The sequence below is a fragment of the Gymnogyps californianus genome, chromosome 24 (genome assembly GCF_018139145.2).
Source record: "Gymnogyps californianus isolate 813 chromosome 24, ASM1813914v2, whole genome shotgun sequence".
NCBI lineage: Eukaryota > Metazoa > Chordata > Aves > Accipitriformes > Cathartidae > Gymnogyps > Gymnogyps californianus.
This window is the reverse complement of record NC_059494.1, coordinates 4,764,343-4,778,899: the sequence shown is the minus strand read 5'-3', so window position 1 is coordinate 4,778,899 and position 14,557 is coordinate 4,764,343. Positions and strand designations below refer to the sequence as shown.

The window sequence follows — 14,557 nt, the reverse complement described above, 5'->3', positions numbered from 1 at the left end:
AGCACCGAGCTGAGATACTCCAGGGAACGCACGTCCCGGTGCGTGCTCACGGCAGCTGCTGCTGAGCACACCAGATCGGCTCTGTTTGCCCATGCAATGGCTGTGCTGGGGCTCACATCTTTGGAAAGCATTTTGGGATCAGCTGTCACATTAAAAAAATGTATTTAAAGATTTGTACATGTCTAAAAGGCGCCTATTTACAATAAATATTTGAGTTAATGAATTTCCAACCCATTTGCTTCAGTCTCTTATCTCTTCACTTTGGAAGAAAGGGCCCTTATCAAAACACATGAACTGGCTGAAGATATGTAGTTAAATAAAACACGTTGTATTGACCTCAGGGCTTCAAATTATTAAAAGCAAAGAAACCTTTTCTAGGCAGAGAGGAAAGGAAGAATAATTCATTTGGACTACCCAGCTCAAATCAGTGCTTAAGTCTCCACTCTTATCCTGCTGGAACATAAAACTGACTAATCTGTGCTCAGCACCTGGAGGGAAACACATTAAACCCTCAGAGAAAACATGAATTAAAATGCCAGTGAGAAAGAAATAAAAAAATCAGAATGACTTCCTTGCCTTTTTTTTTATTCCTCTCCTCTGTATTTAAAGTATTTTCACAATTGTGAACGAAGTGTATCAAACAAGATACTGTTGATATCTTGGCTCATTCAGAACAGATATAAAGTAATGGTTTTAAACATCTGGCAAAATTCCTACAGCTATCTTTTAGGTCCACAAGACAAAGAAAAGTACCATCAGACACAGACTGACCTTGTGCCCAGCTAATTTTTATCTAGGTAATGGAATGAAGCTATACTGTAGAAAAATGAACATCTCAGTCTATCCCAATGAGTTACAAGGTGCAGAATCCATTTACTCTTCCACAGCTTACCCTTGGTTTTATGAAAGTTTATTAGAGTTTTGCTGCCATTTGTAACAGACGCCTGACCACGTTTTTCAGAAATCAGAAAGGGGAGGAAAGAAAACTGACATAGACAGATTCCAGTGCAAACAACTCATACGCTACTGCCTGAACCTGGGACTGCGTCATTTCCCAGTGTCATAACAGGACAGAAAATCCTCACTTTAAAGAATCTAAACTTTTGCTTCTAAAAGCTGCACTTACATTTCCTTGTTTGACAAGATGAGAGATCCTTCTTTTTTGGCCAGGAAACAAGGTAGTTAAATTATCTTCTGTCTTTTCTTCATTTCCTTCCTCTTTGGATAGCTGGAAAACAAAAGAACAAGCTTCCAAAACTGAATAGACTTGAAGATCCCTCTCAATGAGGAGATCTGAAAAGTCTCCTTTTGGGTTAACAGAAAGTCCTTGCAGGTGGCAGGTGAGAACAACATGTGGTCAGCTGCTGAACTACTAAAACAAACCTTGTTTTGAACCCAAGAGCCACCAACGAAGCCAACGAACAGCAGCATTACAGTTCCCACCCAAGCAGTCACTCCACGAGCGGTGCACTAGGCAGCACTGGCATGATTCAGGACAGCCCCTATGGGCCACGAGGGACTTGAACGCCTTTCTCCTGCCAACCACTCACACACCTCACCTTTCGTGGCATTCTTAAAATCCAAGGGGTTTGGGTTTTTTTGGTAAGAACTTGGGAGCTGACTCATTTCTGCCCTTGTATAACGTGCTGCCAGAGCAGGTCCTGAAAACCTGCTCGACACCAAACCACAGTGCTCCCACTCCACATTTAGGGAAACGTTTCTCTGCAGTTTTATCCACAGTCATATCTGCAGAAAGACTGCAGTGACAAATCCCCAGGTCACACACTTGTACGGCCAGAAACCCAGGAGGAAGTAACAGCACCCCTCCAGCTAAAGCTACTTCTGAGCTAACATCTCAGACTTGCTCCCGGGGTGGGGAGGGAAACCACTTGAAAATCTTCTTTGAATTTGACTTGGCTGTTCATTTATACAAAACACACTTCACAAGTTTATTTTTCAAAATTCTAGCTGCTCTCCACTCAATCTTGCTTTCAGTTTTCCGACACAACTGCTGGCAAAGCTCTGAGCAGAGACAAGCCTGACAATCTTAGAAATTCAGCGACAGAGCTGAAGGCTGGATTTGGGGATGAGCTCAGACTCCACTTAGGCTGAACTTGTGTTCATCACCACAAGGGCATTCTGGATGAGCACTTCACACTGAATCACTTCGCTCTCTAGGAACTCAGTAAGTCTGATAATTCAGTTACATCCCTAATGAACTCTCTCACAAAGCGATTCTTCCCAGTGGAAAAGCACTGCACTGCCCACATGTACCTTCCCTCCGGACCAGCACATTACTGAAACCAAACGACACGGTCTCAAATCTACAAAATTATTCCATAAACAAAAAAATTCCCCATGACCAATCCCACCCACCAGAAACACAGCGGGGAAGCAGGTACCTACTTACAAACACCCACCTCTCAAAGAAGGACCCCTCCGCCGCAATGCTCGTTCCTCCCTTTCCAAAACAGGGGGAAATTAAATTTCAGTCCAGGGATATAAGGTAAAGCATGTGCAAAGGAAACACACGTGGCTGCTGACAGCTGAACATTGCCACTCCATGCCAGAATTAACTGTTTGCAGCGAGTGGCAGTCCCTGGTTCAGCACTTTCTGAATTCAGCCCATTTTGAATCACCCCGTATTTGGAAAGCTCTAAATGGATTAGTATTTCCCACTATAGATTTGTGTGCCCTTAAACTATTTTCACTTAAACTGGGCAATTTGGAGAAACAAAGCCAAAAATAAAGTGCTCTTTCCTAGCTGGGAATTATACTAAACACTGAAGAAAGAACAGCTGAATTTTAAACAAGCAAAATCAAGTAATGCTTAATAGTTCAGAAGAAAATCATTACACTGAACTGCTTTATATAGTTTCTTCTACCAAGGCATTTCGTATGAGTGTAAAAAAGGTCTTTACTTGTCAGCAACACAGACTTCTCTCCGAACAGATCAGGGACATTATTGCAACAGAAAGTTCAGCAAAAAGCTTTAATAGTCCAGCTATTCTTTTCAAAAGATGAGCTCTCCTCCCCACGCTGCAGATCCTGGCTCACTTTGTCCTCCACATACAGATGGTCATGAATGGAAGAATTTTGTTCACGGCCACTTCACCCACCCAACTAACAAAGCCTGAAAACCAGCACCAATTTCTGATGCCGTTTTTAGAACAGAAGTCAACAATCCATCATACCAGGAGAAATTGCCTTTCCACCATGCAGTTGCATGGTTCCTGCTGCACTCACCCTGCCCCTCCTTCAGATCAATAATCCCAAAGGGAGTCTGCTGTGTTTGAAGGGGTCTGAACTGGAACACACTGGAAGCCCTGATGGCATCCCAGTACCTCCCATTATCTTTTGGATGCAGGATAGCTGCAGCTGAAGCCACTCAGTAATTCCTTGGATAGACACACTTGTCCTTCAGTACCCCCTCTCCCCCAGCACACAGAGGGCACCTGATTTTGTCACCGTGCCTCACTAAGCCTCCCAAATAATACAGCTGACTCGGCAACCCCAATACCTCCGCACTGCAGTCAGATGTGCCAGGTGGATAACGCTAGATACAAGTTTGGGATGTTTCCTCAACGTTGCCAAATTTGTCACCTTCTTCTTTTTAAAGCTCTTTCCAATCCAATTCCCTGAACACTTGCTCTGTATGCAAGTGTCCTGGTTTCGGCTGGGATAGAGTTAATTTTCTTCCCAGTAGCTGGTAGAGAGCTGTGGTTTGGATTTAGTCTGAAAATGATGTTGATAACACACCGATGTTTTAGTTGTTGCTAAGTAGCGCTTATCCTAAGTTAAGGATTTTTTCAGTTTCCCATGCTCTGCCAGCAAGCAGGCGTACCAGAAGCTGGAGGGAGCACGGCCAGGACAGTTGGCCCGAACTAGCCAAAGGGATATTCCATACCATAGAACATCATGCCCAGTATGTAAACTGGGGGTAGATGGCCAGGAGGCACGGATCACTGCTCGGGCATCAGTCAGCGGGTGGTGAGCAACTGCACTGTGCATCACTTGTCTTTTCTTGGGTTTTATTGCTCTTTTTGTTATATTCCTTTTCATTACAATTATTATATTTTTTATTATTATTGTTATTATTGCTTTTTAGTTTAGTTTAGTTATTAAACCATTCTTATCTCAACCCACAAGTTTTAGGGGGTTTTTTTGATTCTCCTCCCCATCCCACTGGGAGCAGGGAGGAGTGAGCGAGCGGCCGCGTGGTGTTTAGTTGCTGGCTGGGGTTAAACCACGACAGCAAGCAAAATCATCCCAATCAGAAAACCTGGGCATGCTGGGTTTGACAGCAAGTCAAACAATCCTGCCCATGCACAGGCAGCCGCTCCCGGGATCGAGGGTTTGCTCTTGCTGCGCAGACCAACTCGGGTGTCAGAAGATGAAGGATGAGTTTTGTCTGCTCCTGCTTCCCTGCCTCAGATGCTGTTAGAGGGTCACTGCCAGCAGCTGCTTTCTAGACTTTTACACTTGCTCCATTTTGTTTTAATCTTCGAAAACAAGGGTCTTGCATCCTCTCAGGACCACCTCACAGTCACTGGCAGAAGCCTTTTTACATAAATGCTGTCTTTTTACCTCCTCATTCTGAAACCCCTTGTACCTTTTGAACAAATTTTACCATCCATTTCTTATTTGTGCCACCTACAAGGTATCCAGAGATCCTCATAAAATATCTGCAGTATGCATTTAAAATAGGAAACAGTAATTTGGGGAGTCTCCGAAGTGTCCAGTGCCAACTACGTCGACTTACTTGCACCAGTACGTTGTCCTGGTTCTACCTGCCACTACGTTCCTTAAAGTATGCTGCAACAAGAAAGCATCACCCACATGAGCAAACTTGGATTAGCTTTGAAACACTCACAACATACTCTCCGAAGCCTTTCCTCCAGCCATCCAGGCCACCAGGGTTCTTAGGCCAGATGGAGACACAAGTAACCGATAACTCTGAAAGCTAAAGGCCTTCCACACAAAAGGTAATCGAATCCTTACATTTCACAGCAGCTTTCAATCCAGCAGGTAAATTTAGGTGCAAACTCTTCAAAGCACTCAGTCATGACAAGGACGAGATTCTTCCAACATATGGAGTCTCCCTCCGTAGCCCTCTTCAGCTACTTAAAATAAGCAACACCACTAAACCAAACCAGAATCCTTTCACGTTTAGAGGTGAGAGAACCAACAAACCCAAACCAGCATTACCTGTTTCCCCAGCCTTCCCTTGTCTTCAGTTTTCACATCTGTAGATTCATTAAAAATCCTGAGACACTCTTCCATTGGATCTGACTCAAAGTCCAAGTCTTTCTCAAGGATGGAATAATCAATGTCATCAGATGTTGAGGAAGACGACGATGACTTTGACAATTTAGAACGCTTCACTTTCTTTGTCCCTTCATTTTCACTCTCAGAGTCTGAACCACAGTCATCACCATCCGAGTCCGAGCTCACGTCAAGTACCGTGGATGGCAAAGGCCAGCCTTTGTCATCATCATCTCCACTCTCATCACCGAACAGGTCAACATGACTCAAACTCTGCTGCTTCCGACCCTTCTTTGGATCTCCTTTTTCTGTAGAACTGACCTTTTCTTTCTTTCGCTCCAGTGCTGGAGTCTTGGTCCCTTTCTCTTTGTTTTTACGACCAGAGGTTTCCTTACCATTTTTCACGTCAGCTGTTTTCAGCTTGGAGTCTTTCTTGCTGCTCCCCAGCTTCTCTGTGCTAGAGCCTTTGATGACACCCTCACTCTTGCTTTTCCCCGAACTACTGCTGGCAGACTTGGATTTTTCTTTCTTAAGTCCATCCACTTTTTCTGACTTTTGTTTTTCAGGTTTCTTTAAATTCCCATCCATTTTCACTTTGACGCTTTTATCTTTGCAGTTTTTCTCTTCATTCTTGGTTTTTAATTTTTCTTCTTTCTTGAGCACTTTGTCTTTTTCTGTATTTTTACTTTTCTCCTTACCAACCTCATTGAGGCCAGGTGTTTTACTAACATCTGATTTCTTCCTTTTTGTTTTGTCTTTTGAGTCTTTGTTTTTATTTTCAATTTCCTGGTCGTTCTTACCAGAACACAATTTCGCTGCTTTTGCATTCTTGTCTGGTAAGTTTTTGGCAACATTTTTCTGTGAACTTGGAAGGCCTTCCGTGCCATATTGCGCTGCCACTTCTTTGCTATCCTGGGAAGCAAAGTCATCCAGTTTGGTGCTCTGCTCTTTGTTCGATAACCTGTCGTTTGACTCACTTTCAGAACCAGCTTTTGATTGTGAACTAACAGAAGTTGGCTTATATTCCACATCAGCCTCATCTTCAGAGGAAGAGAACCTGGCATACACTTCATAGTCATCGGGTACTTCACAGAGCTTCTTTCGCGAGGGAGAGTAAGATTCCTCATAACTAGACACCCTACCCCTTTTAGACCCCTTTGGCTCCTTTGTTGTGGCTTTGCTCAAAAGCCTGGCTGAGTAATTCGAAAGTGGGTCGTATTCCAAGTCTGTAGAAGGCTTAGAGTCATCAATCACATATTTATTGTTAGTGACAGTGCTACTGTATTTTTTGTTCTGTACTACAGCCTTGGGAACATATTCCAGTGAGCTACCTTTAGATCGGGAAGTATCCAAAGTGTATTTACTTGACCGGCTAGGAGCAGCGAGAGGAGTAGGGTTGTAGTCTGAGTTATTATTAAAGTTGTAGCTACCTGGATTATACTCTAAGGAGGTAAACGAATCATTTTGTGTCCCAGCAGCTGACACGGGTGTATTCGAAATGAGCGGGGAGGCCTCCGAAGCACTGAACTCCTTTGTCGTTTCTAGCAGCTCCTCATACTTCTTCTGCTCTCTCTCAACTTCGTTTTTGACTGCCTCAATGGCCTTGTTGACCAGCTCCAGCTCCAGAATACCGGGTGTCACGTCTGTAATGTCAGCCAGAGTGCCATCCTCTCCCTCCAGCGAGGGCCTCGGAAGCTCTGGATTGTAGGGATCATAGCCTCGTTCTGCAAAAGAGAAAGAAAAAATAATTTACTGCCAGCAATTTAGGTAAAATTTTCTTCAGAGTAAAATTTAAAGAGGTCTTTTTAAGGTCTGCCCTCATCAAAACCCAATACTGAAAGACACTACAAAAAGCCATGCTCTCGTCACCACAGAATAAACGTTTGATACCAAAAGCCACCAGTCATGTTCTCTGGCCAGCGGCAGGTGTGTGGCTAGACTAGATTTTACAAACTACTCCCAGGTCTTAAGGACTAAAGATCTATTAACAAAGTGCTTTTATTACTCATGGAAAAGCTCTATAAATTAAATATTCTTTGGGGCACCAAAGAATAATCACTGTATTAGGACCAAGAGAAGCTGAGTATGCGCAGAATTATCTGCTTAACTCAATGAAGCGACCAAGGGAGGAAAGAGGATTCCAGTACGAAAACTGTGGATTAGGTTCTCACTTATCAATGCCAATGCCGAAAGCCCACTGAAAGCCTCCAATATTCCTCAAAGCTCAGTATTTCTCATGGCAGCTGCAGGAAAACCAGTCTTACTTGGACTGACAAACTGAGTGCTGCTAGTAAGAAAAAACTACAGGTACAAAGGCAACACAACTCAACCACACAGAACAACCACCAAGACAGGAACTTTAAACACGCAGAGCATTACTCTCTTCTGACATTTGTCTTTTCAGACAAGTCCCTTCGGTGGCCTCTCTTACACAGGCATTTCTAGGACTATGAACAGGGGATACACTTTGACCATGCTGCACGGCTCTTCCGACCACAGCTCTACAGGAGACCTTCTGGTGCATGATGGTCCACCCTATGGAACTATATGGAAATGCCAAAGCAACTTGTCCAAGGGACAACTTACAACTGGAGTCCGTTGTTAAAGCTCATCTTGTAACATTCATCTTGAAAAGGACATGGGAGCAGTTGTCACAAGCATAAACGCTCTCTACTTGCTGCCATGGTATCCCAAAATCTCCCACCTACCTTTCCAACTCATGGTGAAAAGGACATCATTCAGGCACGCGTGCAGAGTGACAGGCACCCTGCTTGCCAAAGAACAGGCAGGAAAATAACCTCACCTCGAAAAACGAGACTAGTAACGGAGGAACCCAGCAATAGAGATGACTGCATTTAGTAAGCTAACAGAAGCTACAGGTGAGTTAATGGCTGCTTTTTGACTTTGAACAGTTTTCAATCCTTGTTTTATCACAGTGTCTCTGGACGTTGCTATTCCACAGGAACTTTTTGTTCTTTGCTAGAAGGGTAGTAGTAAAACCAGCTTTCCAAAATGAATATGTAGAAGAACAAAACAATAAGCAGAGAGATAAAAGATAGGGAAAAAAAACCCTCTCAGGTCTAAGAGGGATGAGAGAATTTCTTGTAACAGCCAGAAATGAACAGTGTTTACAGGAGCCATTTCTACCATTCTCACAAGACTGAGTTTTTTCTTGGAAATTTTGTTTTGGGTTTGGTTTTTTTTTTGGAGAGGATCCATGAATGCAGAGCTCCCTTTGGTAATAAGAAAAGAACCTGTCTAGCAGTTGGCAGAACTAGCCTCCAAGGAAGCAGAATAATAGAGACTGGGTTAAAATAAAGGCAGTGGTTTCACAAAATACTTTTTACCCCCTTGGGTTTGCAAAGTTTTTTTCCACACCAATTAGCTCCTAATTGAGCAGGGACTCTGGGCAATCGCAGTATGATGTCACCATCTTCCAAATGATAGCCTGAGCTGTGCTCAGGACTAGAAATGTGGGGAAAAAGGAACAAGGTGATATATTTCTATAACTAGCTCCCCCTCCACCTATTGCAAAGTGCTTTACAACCAAGACACAAAGAGCATTTCCGAAACTAGTGTCTGCTCTTCCCCATTACAATGCCCAGCACAGCTTGCACCCTGGGGGAGAGAGGGAGGGAGAAAGTGGCAAACCAGAGCATCTCAGCGGATGGCGTACACCTGACAGACTGATATCCAGAGCCTACTTAGAAAAAGAAACCACGAAGAAATGCAGGTAACAAGGAAAAAAAACAGGAACAAACCTAGATGCAAACAGCATCATCATCAAGGCTAGTATATGTAAACAGATTATCAAAACAATTAGGTGTAAACATTAGCCTAACAGCTGATCCACCTCATTTCTCACCACTTTGCAAAACGTCAACTCCATAGTGGCAGAGAAGACCAGTGCAGTGAAGTCTGGAGGAATCAGCTACTACCCTCTAACTCAAGACGGAGACCTAAAATTTAGCACAAGCATTGTTAAGGGAACAGCTGAAAGCCTGGTAATTTGTGCAGAGATAAGTATTAGGTGGCCTATAAACAAACAGAGGCAAGAACACAGAGTCTGGATCTAAAGACTTACCAAAATAAAAAAAACCCACTACCACACCAAAAAACCCACCCCAAACTACACAGAAGACACCTTGTCCACACAGAAGAGCAAACTATTTTAAATATATCAGGTTGCAGAGAAAGTAGAAGACAACCTAAGCACGGACCTGGTGTCTGATTCTCTGCTGTTCATCTACAGTATAAAACTAATTTGCACATTTTCTTTCAATGGAATGACCAGATGTAAAAATACATTATCATCTCTGAGAATGCCAGCAGGCTTTGAGATATCGTCATGAAAGAGCTCTTTTGTAGGTGTGTAGGAGGCCTGATGGATTACCCAAGCACCGCTGATCAAAGGCTACCTTTTCCATGAAAGACACTTGTGTAAGTGGACTCCACGATACTAATCAGGACTGTCACCTTTGGCCATGATGCATTTGCAGATAATGTAGCAGAAAGACAAGTAGAAGGGGATTTTTTTTATTTATATATATACACACACATATATATATGGAGAGCCATATACACACAAGTCCCCGAAGTCAGAGAAATTAAATATGCTATCTGAAATCAGGCCACCTTTTCAGATGCCTAATTATACTCCTAGGAACCTAGGAGAGGAAAGGATCTCTCGGGGACTGAGCCCAGTGCCACACAGGCAGGCACCCAGCTATACCCACACATCCCTTCTTACGACCTGGATACAAGATTCAAAGGAGTCTTCTTCAGCTTTTGCATTTATTCCTCTCCATTTCAAACACTAATATGAATACCCATGGCGTAAAGAAAGATTACTACAAGATGAACTACACTGGTTTTGCTATTCTGATAGACAAGATGTCTGCAGTATTTCTGCTGAAGCAAAATGAGTAAGTGAGAGGCACCATGTAGTGAAATAACTCTTTTTGGATGGTTGTAAAATTGAGAGTCTAACTGTCCTTTGAGAATCACGAGATAATGAGACTTGAGATGACAACTCCTTATAGGATTGTGAACTAAACTGCTATCCTGACACTCTTTAAAATACAAACTATTTTAATAAATTAATGTACCTCAGACATATGAAATAGTCCTTCTGAGATACAAAAAGGTGAAGTTAACATCAACACTATACAAAACAAGTTATTAATAATTTACATAGGACCTCAGCGAACAATTTATTTATCCTAGAACTACTTTAGAATATACCAAAATGAACTGCACTTAAATCAGCCATTTCAGCAGAGAGTGTACTGAAGTGTACAACAAGATTCTTCCAAAAACCAAGGCTGATTGTTTTTTTCCTGGTTACAGTCATGTTGGTTCTGCGAAATGAGGCCTCAGTTCTGAGGTGGAGCTGTTTTATTATAGAGCTTCTATAAGCTAACAACTCCTTGCTGTACACTGGTCCTTCTAGTTTGTGCAACAGGCGAAGGCAGTAAACAAAGGCTGACATTAAATGAATAATGGGAGTACAAGGTCATCTGTTTGATGTTAAAACTTATTTTACAGTGAATCACTCTGGAGAAAAAGATGTCTTTTTTTCAAGCACCCTACCAGAACACATACTTCAGATGCTTTAAATACAGAAAAGCCCGAACATGTGACAGGTACTGATCATTGTAAACCTGCAGGTTTTGGAAGAGGACTCAGGCTCTTGCATGCATGTGGGACATGGATGACAACTACCTTCCTTCCAGATATAACAGAGTTGCTAAGCAGCAGCTGCTGCTGCTAAACAAAAGGGAGGCAAAAATTAGAAACTTTCAAATTTACGCCAATTAGGATCTCAAAACGGAAGGGTTTGCTGGCCAAACTGCAGAAGGACCAGCACAGGCCAAAAGACAGCAAACATTTTCAAGACCTGCCGCTGCTGAAGCCACCCATTTTCCTGGGTCACCTGGAGCTGGCAACAAAAGGTGCATTCATCAGGAGATGAGGAAGGTAAAAGCTGTTGGGAGACCTCTTTGGAGGAAGAAAAAAAAAAAAAAGGCATTTTTATTTTAACGTCATCAGAACAGCTTTGTTAGCTTAACAGCTTGCCTGTGTTTACAGTGCCAGTACTTAGCAAATGGACAACCTTTGCGATTACAGAAAAATTATCACCACTGGAAAATTATTTTAAGCTTTTCATTTAATGCTTCACAGAAGAGACAGCAGTTTCTCAAGAACACAATGTTTCAAAAAGGCTTTACCAGCAGGCTGAGTTTTGCTACTCTTCAGAATTAAAGAGCTGTCATGGTTTAACCCCAGCCAGCAGCCAAGCACCACGCAGCCGCTCCCTCACTCCCCCCTGCTCCCAGTGGGATGGGGAAGAGAATCAGGAAAGAAGGTAAAACTCTTGGGTTGAGATAAGAACAGTTTAACAACTAAAGTAAAATATGATACTAACAATAATAATAATGAAATATAATAATAATAGTAATGAAAAGGAATATAACAAAAAAAAAAGAAGAGGGAAAATAAAAAAAAAGAAAAAAAAACCCCAGTGATGCACAATGCAATTGCTCACCACCCGCTGACCGATGTCCCAGCAGCGATCCGCACCTCCCAGCCAACTCCCCCCCATTTATATACTGGGCATGACATTCTATGGTATGGAATACCCCTTTGGCTAGTTCGGGTCAGCTGCCCTGGCCATGCTCCCTCCCAGCTTCTTGCACACCTGCTTGCTGGCAGAGCATGGGAAATTGAAAAATCCTTGACTTAAGATAAGTGCTACTTAGCAACAACTAAAACATCAGTGTGTTATCAACATTATTCTCACACTAAATCCAAAACACAGCACTCTACCAGCTACTAGGAAGAAAATTAACTCTATCTCAGCTGAAACCAGGACAACAGCGCAAAAGAAATGGCAGGTTTTGGCACAGACCTCATTTGCAAGTACCCAAAGCAAATTTCCAACAATTAATTTAACAAGAATATCCAACCACTTGGAAATAATTAACACTATGATTTAAAATAGTACATTTCAAATAATTATCCAGAGTAAATGGGTTAGGAGGGCAGGTAAGAGGAGCTAAGAGAAATGTTTCTTCAACTTTAAATATAACCCTAGTCCTAATGATTTTTTTTGCTCCTTCTTTCTCTTTTTAAATAGTAAATTTAATTATTAAAATTAAGTTTTAAAAGCATAGATAACCTTGTGCTGGTCTAAGAACATCAGGGAAGCAAGGTTTGAGAGGTATTGCAGCCAGTCTAGTCCAAGCTGGCCTCTCCCTATACACCCCACTCCTTGCACTTGTTACTCCATGAGAGGTATTTGATGCCACAGCGTCAAAGTACATCATGAACCAACACAGTCATTTCTTTAGTGGAAAAAAGGAAGCAAATATGAGAAAAGAAAGTCTTATATTAGCAAGGCTGAAAAAAGTTTGAATAGTCATCCATCACACTGCAGTATTTTTAAACCTGCTGTGACAAAGCCTGCTTAAGGTCAGGGTATGGTTTCACCAGATGTTGTCAGCCAACGTAAGGGCTCGGTGCCACCGAAGGACTGTCTTAGTGGGCTGAACTGGTTGACCAGGGGGTTCACCGGAGGGTCTCACAACCAGCATAGGGAGGGGTGGATCACACCGAGGGACAAGAGCAGCCAGACATCATCCTCGTACAAGCTGTAAGCCATTTTCTCAGCTCAGCCGCCCAAGACTGCTGACACGCGGTGGCCGGAGGGGAGACATGGACCTGCCCGAGTGGATTCAATCCAGCCAGGGAGCAGCTCCAACGTGGGCCGTGTCACTCCCGAGCAGGGAGCGTTATCAGGAAACGACTCACTCAGGTAGGAAACTCACTTTGACCAGAGGACGTCAGGGCACACCCCTCAAAGCAGCTCAGACAGCAACATCCAGGGAAGCAGTACACACCTCCTAATTTTATTCAAGAAAATGCAACTTTGTGCATTTTCTAAAAGGTCCTCAAGTCTACTAAATATGGTAGCTTCACCCTCTTGATAGCCTCACAGACAGTCCTGGAAGACAGCTGGGACCACCACCGCTTCACACAGCAACACGAGTTAAATCCGAGGATGCAAAAGCCAGAACAAGACAGTCTGGCCCGTGCAAAAGCCATCATTTACATTCCTCTATCGCCACAGTGATTTACAGTCCCACCCGCTCTGGTGCTAAAACAACAGCGGGAGGCAAAGAGCATCAGAGGCGCGTCAAGATCTATGTAATGTTTTCCTAAGAGGAAATCACACCATTGGTACGTTTCTCCCATAACCTAGGAAAGAACCTGAGAAACATAACCGGTGTATTTGCCAGGACGGGGGCAGAAAGCAAAGGTTGGCACCCAAAATATCACCATTGCTCCCCAGGCTGCTACCCTGACCCCACAGCCTGTCATCACACAGGCTAAAAGGCATCTCACCGTTTTAAAATCGACGATACATTAATCTGGATAGTCAATGTTTGGATTCTTTGGAGATCCTTCCATTCCCTCTCTCATTTTAGCTTTAATGTTATTCCTCAATATACAAGAAAAGTTGAAATTCTGTTTGGGGAAAAAAAAAAAAAGGGAGACTTATTTTTTCTGTTTCCGAGAAAAAGACAGACCAGAAAACATTTCCACATCTCCTGTATAAGTGCTAGGTAAAACTAAGGATCTACTCCAAAACTTAATTAGTAGAGCAAGTCTTCTTTCCAAAGATGCAGAAGGAAAAAAAGAAATACTTCAAGTATTCTTGTGTCTTCTTTTCTCTCTATTCAACTCCGCCTTGAAAACTTACTTTGACGAGCATGGTCACAAGCAGTAACACTACTCCTCACCCACCAGTCCCTTAATCTTCCAGCCTTTCTCTGGCTTGCTCAAGATAAGTTATCTTCTCAACACCTGTCTTAGTTCTTTAACTATTTCAGGTGAAGAATCCCCATTTGAGGGGGGGGGGGGGGGAACCAACAGTATTTCAATACAGTCACAACTGTACACTTTGAAAAACAAAGTTAAAAACTAAAGAAAAGCACCTTTCAAGCTGTATTACACTTAAAAACTTCAGCTGTGACTTATGAAGGGCTAAAACCAAAACTTAAACTGGTTTTAAAACCTGTCCGGCTTTAGTTAACTCAAAAGCTGGAATTAATACTTTGCAGCTCCTTTACAACTCAGACACCTGCAGCTCCGCAGACTCTTTTAACCAGCTAACTCAACACACTCCCCGATTCTCAGCACAGATCCTCTCTTTAATAAAAAGACTAGATCTCACAGGGAAATGAAAATCCTTGTGCAACTAAACCCTCCAAAGCGGAGCTGAGTTTTT

At 42.8% G+C, this 14,557-nt stretch overlaps 1 protein-coding gene across 2 annotated transcripts in view; it reads right to left on the bottom strand.

Annotated features, from left to right (window-relative positions):
- The window catches only part of REXO1 (RNA exonuclease 1 homolog), a 42,911-nt gene that overhangs the window by 21,843 nt on the left and 6,511 nt on the right, over positions 1-14,557 (bottom strand). For both annotated transcript variants that reach the window (XM_050910406.1, XM_050910405.1), the window contains exons 2-3: positions 5,209-6,989; positions 1,127-1,228 (exon numbers count right to left, since the gene is read on the bottom strand). In XM_050910406.1, coding sequence (XP_050766363.1) covers positions 1,127-1,228; positions 5,209-6,989 — 1,883 coding nt within the window. The remainder of the gene's footprint in view (positions 1-1,126; positions 1,229-5,208; positions 6,990-14,557) is intronic.